The sequence below is a fragment of the Poromitra crassiceps genome, assembly GCF_964638095.1.
Source record: "Poromitra crassiceps genome assembly, chromosome: 16".
NCBI lineage: Eukaryota > Metazoa > Chordata > Actinopteri > Beryciformes > Melamphaidae > Poromitra > Poromitra crassiceps.
The window spans coordinates 23,203,922-23,211,421 of record NC_139645.1 but is presented as its reverse complement, the minus strand read 5'-3'; the positions used below and the strand labels follow the sequence as shown (position 1 = coordinate 23,211,421).

At 44.1% G+C, this 7,500-nt stretch overlaps 1 protein-coding gene across 1 annotated transcript in view; it reads right to left on the bottom strand.

The window, feature by feature from the left end:
* The window catches only part of LOC310790999 (synapse-associated protein 1-like), a gene marked incomplete at its 5' end in the record, with an annotated part of 10,595 nt that extends 8,827 nt beyond the window's left edge, over positions 1-1,768 (bottom strand). Inside the window, 3 exons of the mRNA XM_083652718.1 lie at positions 260-326; positions 958-1,076; positions 1,567-1,768. Coding sequence (XP_083508844.1) covers positions 260-326; positions 958-1,076; positions 1,567-1,768 — 388 coding nt within the window. The remainder of the gene's footprint in view (positions 1-259; positions 327-957; positions 1,077-1,566) is intronic.
* Between the last annotated feature and the right edge of the window lie 5,732 nt (positions 1,769-7,500).

Here is a 7,500-nt window from a genome sequence, read left to right as displayed (position 1 = left end):
TTCAAACTTCTTTTGTTTTGGGACTATTAGCCTATTTCACATCCCACCCAATTCACCCATTTTGTGTCTAAAAGGCAGGAAGTAAAACAGGTGGAAGCAAGACACTAATTAGACCCATGGCACTGGAACACCTAAACGGATTTGGAAGTTGGAAACCTTAATCAATGTCTTGCTTGCACCTGTTTTACTTCCTGCCTTTTAGGCACAAATTGGGTGAATTGGGTGGGATGTGAAATAGGCGAATTGCTGTGCATCCCACCTGATCTCTTGGCCTTATTTTCCTGGACAAACTTCTGCTGTTCCTTTTGGAAGTCTCCGAGGAAAGTCTGGAAGCAGACAAACGCACAGGTCAGCACACAGACAGACACATACTCAAAGAAGGAAGGGACCTATATTGTATCAGTATCAATGAGGTAAAAATGTAATCAATAAATAGACCCGAGGTTTTTAAAGTGGGAGGCGGGCCTCCCCAGGGAGTCTCCAGACAGTTTCAGGGGAGGCTCAGTGCATGGAAGTGGAAAAGAATATCTCAAAAGGAGATCACATAGAACCTAAACCTAACCCTAGAATAGTCTAAATTTCTGTGATTTGGTTAAAGAAATAGTTAAGATAATCAGTAGTTTTGGGAATTTTACAGTTTTCCCCACTTTCCCAGAGTCAGAAACAAATAATTCCTTCAGGCAGACCTTATGACAGCCATTTTTATGTATTGCTGTCATCTGAAGTATGTCAAACAGGCTACAGCAATATCAGGCTATCTTGGCTCAATTAATTATCGAGTGTGTGTAGGAGGGATGGCTTTCTCTGAGGGGAGGCCCACAGTCTCAGACTTTGGAAACCACTACAATAGACTACATTTATCAAGGTACATCATCAGCGTGTCCCATTTGCCTCATGAAGAATATTATGTGAATATGAGGACAATACAAATTGTTGATGAAGCCGAGAGCAGCGTGCCTTGTCTATGATGCCGTCGATGTTTCCGTCCTCCACGCTCTTCTTGATGGTCTGAGCGGTCCCTGCCACAGACTCCGATATCTTCTTGGTGGCATTGGTGGCAAAACTGAAGATGTAGTCTTTAAAGAGAGGAGGGAGAGGACGGGATTAGGGCTTCATGAGACTTAACTTGATGCATGAAGAGAAAACTTGAGACTTGACTTTTTGTTCTGGTGGCTTGCTACTCGACTCTGACTTGTACAGCACTTTGATGAAAAGGTTTCTTGTGTGTAGCAGACCTGTCATCAAAACATTGCTACAGCAACACAGGGGGAGCACGCAGAACAGAATGCAGTTTATTTAAATGACACTATGGTTGTGTAATGTAGCTCAGTAGCACTACTAACACTGTCATGGTTGTTGGTTTGATTCCCACTGGGGCCACCCATGCTCACAAGAGTCACAACATACTGTAATGCACTTATACCATATTTGCTTCCACCAAATTACATTATCTTCATGCATAAGGTTACACCTGGCATTTTTATGGAGGACAGCAAGGCTGACTAACTGATGACGAGTTCCACATCTAAAAGTGAGATGATTAAGAAGCACGTAGGGTAGTCTTACCGCCCAGTCCTCTCCCCGGCTCCTCGGAGTTCTCCTGGCGGGCTGCTGGCTCGTCTTCCTGGGCTGCTTGCTGTTTGTTTACCTCGTTCTGTGCCTGGACCACCTTCTCTTCTCGCTCCTCGGCTAAGTTGTCCGTGTCATCACGCTTCTTTGGGTACGCCGGGTTCTCCAAGCCCAGCCACGACCCAAAACCTTTCAACATTTCAACCTAGCTGCTGTCAGCCTGGAGCATCTTCTCGATCTCTTGGTCCCACTGCTCGTCTCTGTCTGTGGCCTCGCTCACCACCTCGTACTCCTGGAGCTCCTGCTGCAGCTCCTTCTCCCAGTCTGCCGGCTCCTCTGGGGGAGGGAGGAGAGGGGGGGAGGGGACACACCACAGAGGTGGTAAGATGGCTTTAGTTAGCCAAATTAGCATGCCAAATGACATCATGACTGACTCAACACTGATATATTGACTATGATTAAAAATCTGATATCAAATCAGGCTTGTATATCTTTGATATGATGGATATCATTCGGTTTGTTTGATGACATATTTATTGCTCTACACTGGTTGTCTATGGGAAGCACTTAACCTGAATTTATTCTGATGACTGTAATTATGATCTCTGCCAATGGGCGGACATACATTATTATGCAAATGCTTTATTAAACATGCTGAGGAGTGACACATCACCACATTATGCTCCATATTTATGAAGCATTTCAGAGTAGGAGTAGCGATCTAGGATCAGTTATGTCCCTTAGCTCATAACCAATGAGATGAGCATATTGATCTAGGATCAGTTATGTCCCTTAGCTCATAACCAATGAGATAAGCATATTGATCTAGGATCAGTTATGTCCCTTAGCTCATAACCAATGAGATGAGCATATTGATCTAGGATCAGTTATGTCCCTTAGCTCATAACCAATGAGATGAGCATATTGATCTAGGATCAGTTATGTCCCTTAGCTCATAACCAAGGAGATGAGCATATTGATCTAGGATCAGTTATGTCCCTTAGCTCATAACCAATGAGATGAGCATATTGATCTAGGATCAGTTATGTCCCTTAGCTCATAACCAATGAGATGAGCATATTGATCGGGTAGACATGATCCTGTTGAGGAAGAAAAACCAGGTCACCTACCTATAGAGAGCCAAAGTGAACGTCACTTCCTGCTTCAGCGCTGTACCAGAGAAGTGAGTCACTTTGCCTCTCTATACACGTTGCCAGCCACTGCTCATCGTCCTCATTCCTCATCACGGGCCTGGGCCCTGCACCCCGCGCACGTGTTCTGACCCGTCTGTCCTCAGCCAGCTCTGCCGCGCGCTTTCCGCTTCACAGCTGTGCCCACAGTGTTCTAAAGCAGACCAGATGGCATCCAGCAGATGATAGAACACACATCCCTAAGAGACTTGAGACTTGACTTAGACTTGTGACCAAAAGACTTGAGACTTGACTTGGACTTGCAAAAAATAACTTGTGAGCATCTCTGTTTTGTTGTCATCACGTGTGTGTGGTGTGTATGTGTGTGTGTGTGTGTGTGTGTGTGTGTGTGTGTGTGTGTGTATGTGTGTGTGTGTGCGGGAGTGTGTGTGTGTGTGTGTGTGTGTGTGTGTGTGTGTGTGTGTGTGTGCGGGAGTGTGTGTGTGTGTGTGTGTGTGCGGGAGTGTGTGTGTGTGTGTGTGTGTGTGTGTGTGTGTGTGTGTGTGTGTGTAGAGTCATGGCATACATACCTGATCTTTCTTTACTCTTTGCAGACAGTCTCCCAGTTGGATTTTCTCCTCTTCTAGCACCGTAACGTTATTCAACTCACTACCTCAGCTTCTATGAGCTGAGCGGTAGAGCTTAGATCAGCCCCCAAAAAAACAAGCCGACTCGACCCGAGCCCGTTCTGTCTCTGGGCCCGTCCCGTCCCATTGACTGCAAGTATGGGCACGAGCCCAACCCCAACCTGAAATTGTCTTCGTAAATTGGCTGCTTATCTCAACTATAACCCTGATGTCTGTTCAGTCTTATGAATACATAAAGGTTTGAAGGTTACAATGTTATAAGATTCTGATCTTATCACACCAAATATGACCCCGATTATATCAATATCTGACCACGAGCGCGGCCGGGGCCCGAGGTATAGAAGGGATATTCAGACCCGGCACATGGACCCGGTCGGGCCGGACTCGGGTTCTGGCAGAGCCTCTCACCTCTAATGAGTGGACTAGCTTCCCTGCACCATACCGGCCCCCGTATCCAAGGTTCATCCTATTTCCTGGAACAGCAAACAACGTTTTCATTGGATGAGAAGCTGATGGGATGTGTGGTGGGTTGAGCTGTCCCCTGTTAGTGATGCCACGCCCCCCTCATCATCTCCCATCCAGAACAGGTGAGGCACCTCCCCCTCTTGCTAGTTGACAGCCTCTTTAAAAGTGAGCCGTGCATGGCTGTTAGTTAGGCTTGCCTCGCTCTTTCCCGACACCGCTGTGAGGGTTGAGACAGAGTCATGCCAGAATAAGGAGCAGAGCTAGCTGGAGGGAGCATTAGCTCCTTCACACCACGGTACAGCACTATTTGGTTGGTAGCTCGTAGGCTCCAGCAACGAGGAGCGTGACAACGGGGTTTCCCGGTGGCTTTCTGCAGGGCCCAGTTTGGCCTAGTACTGCTGTGTTGGAAGTTCTTCTCCGTGCGCTTGTACAGCACCACCTGGTTCGGTCGGTCTCTGTAGCTCGTAGGCTCCAAGGAATGAGGGAGCCTGACGTTTGGGTGGCCTTCCTCATGGCCTAGCTCTGCTGCATTTCATATGAGGAGCTCTGTTGCCACTGCTGTTTTTGTCCTATAGTTTTTTGTCCTTTTTGTCTTTCATTTTGTTGATGTGGCTATTTTGTTTATTTCATTTTGTAAACCGATTTGAGTGTTTCTAGAGGGCTCTAGCATTTTAAAGATTCCTTATTGCCAGTTACAGTAGGCTACGCCGGGTGAGCATATTTCCGCAGGTGGTTGGTCACTGGGTGGAGGCCTATACCTGGGTTTCTATTAGGGATGGTCCGATCCGATACTCAGTATCGGTATCGGAGCCGATCCGGCCAAAATCACTGGATCGGATATCTGAGGGGGAAAAGAGGTAGAATCCGATCCGATCCATTAGCCTAAACTATCATGTAAAATGCCGCCCGTCACGGGGAAGAGAGATACGAACGCGTCAACGCGAGCAGCACAGCAGCAGCATGACCGAGTGCACTTTAATATGATGGAGTAGGCTATTTAGGTGTTGGAAACGGGTTGTTTCCAACGCTTAAATAGCCTAAACTGGTTGTTTGTTTGATTCGCTGAATCAAACAAACAACCAGACCACAATAGCGAGAGGGAGAGGGGAGAGATCCACTCCAACAAGCTAAGGTGAGAAACAAAAACACAACACACAACACACCACAATATCACGATCAATATGTTACCATTCCCATCAAGAGGTGAAGTCACATCTACGCACTTTCTGGCAGATGAACGCTCGGCAAAGTAAATCCTAATGAACACTCACACCAATAAGTTGCCTCAGCAGCGATCATAAAGTCCTCTCCTCCTGCGAGTGCCGATGTGTCAGTCCTTCATTATAATTCATCCCAAAAGTCGCATGTTCCTTCAAAACGCCAAATAAAACTAGATTAGCACGTGTGTCCCTGTTTACAAACACCTTGATGCGTAAATTCCCCTCCACCGTGTTCCACGCAAGTAAGGGAGACCAGGGACTGACTGTGTGTGTGTGTGTGTGTGTGTGTGTGTGAGAGAGAGAGAGAGAGGGAGAGAGAGAAGGCTTAAAAAGAAGCAGCATTAGTGCATTACTGAGTCTATGTTCTGGGCCTTTCATTTAGGGAATAAATATTGGTCCACAGATTGAACATGCTGTTTAGATGGCTGGGTTAAGCAACGTGCATTGGTAAATTTATTATTAACAGCTTGTATAAGCGAGGGAAAAAGATCGGATCGGATTGATATCGGTATCGGCAGATACTCAAGGTTGTGGTATCGGTATCGGATTGGATATGGAAAAAGTGGTATCGTGCCATCCCTAGTTTCTATAGTGCATGCCAAAGTTTGCTGTGCCATCTTAAGCTTTCTTGTATTTAGGCATCGTGAGTTTTAACTTGCTTCTCCTGCATGCTAGTTTGTGTTCTAACCCGTCCTTTCTTGCAGTGTTTGGTAACCATTGTTCCAAGTATTAGTCGGTTTCCCAAGTGCACTTTGGTTCTTTGCCTCCACATTGTGCATTAAAATCACTGAAGTCACATCTAGGAGTTGATTATTCCTGACTTATTTCTTATGGTAAATAAAGCTAAATGAACTGACATGGGCCAGAACACATGAAATGAATCCCTTCTATGACGGGACATCATGTTCTGATCCATTACATTTCCTATCTGCTTCTTTAATGAATCACAGCACCAGGGACGGATTGAAGGAAGCTGAGAGCAGAGAGAAAATGAGTCTGCTGCCACTCAGATGATAGAAGTGGACAGTAGGACAAGAGATGAGTCAGTGTTTCTTCATATCATCTTTGCTATTCAGATAAGAATTGTTTTGTCATCTCCATTCCTGAACATCATAAGAAACATGACTTGTGTCGCCTACTGATCATATTTATTTAATGTGTATTGTCTTGAATCTGCTGTGCTCAACTTCAGAGTGGTGCAGAGAGAGAGAGGGGGAGAGAGAGAGGGAGGGAGAGAGTGAGACAGAGAGAGAGAGAGAGTGAGACAGAGAGAGACACACAGAGACACAGAAAGAGAGAGAGAATGATTTTGAATGGAAAATACAGACTTGGTGGTCAAACGCCTTAAGACTGAATAATGACATCACAACAGTCTAATGCTGATAACTGATTTGTTTATTTAAAAGTTTCCCCCATTAGCTGCTGCCAAGACGACCGCTAGTCTTCCTGGGGTCCAAACACATTACATGTTACATGACAAACCATAGTCAAATGCAATAGTAAAATGACAATAGTAAAAATTACAATAGTAAAAATGACAAGCAATACTAAAATTCAATAGCACAAAAGAAAATCGGAGAATACAGAATAAAAAGTTATACAAATCAAGACATATGGACTCCATATGTGTCAATATTCTTTCTAGTCACTTGTAGTTGACTGATGATATTTCTTTCATGTTCACTCTGGTGTATTCAGAGCAAAGAGGGAGAGAGAGAGAGAGAGAGAGAGAGAGAGGATGATGCAGGGATAGATCTTATTCCAGTAGAAGTGGCTCATTTTCCATAATCATAACATCACACATCTCTAAATAAAGACAGTGTTTACCCTCAAATAAAGTGGGAGATTACTGAGCTACAAAAACGGATTTAGAACTTTTAAAATTAGGGCTGCGACTAACCATTACTTTCATTATCGATTTTCTCGATTCATCAATTAGTTGTTTGGTCTATACAATGTAAAAAAAATAAGTCAGAAAATGGTGAAAAAGAGGGATCAGTTTCGATAAAGCCCAATATGACATGTTCAAATGTCTTCTTTTGTCCACAACACAAATATATTCCCTTTACTGTCATAAAGGAGTAAAGAAACTAGAAAATATTTACATTTAAGAATCTGGAATCAGAGAATTCTGAGTTTTTTGTATTACTCAAAACGATTATCAAAATAGTTGTCGATTGATTTTCCGACGATCGACGAATCAATTAATCGTTGCAGATCTATTTAAAATGACGCCCCAAAGTCTTTGAATAATGTCTAGATATATCTAGATATGTCTCATTGCATAAAGTTGTGTCATTATTTGTTTGTTTATTAAAAGGATGCCCATTAGCTGCAGCCAAGACGACCGCTAGTCTTCCTGGGGTCCAAACACATGACACGTCACATGACACGTCACATGACCAATGATAGTCGAATGCAAGCAATAGTAAAAAGCAATAGTGAAAAATAACAATAGTAAAAAATAAT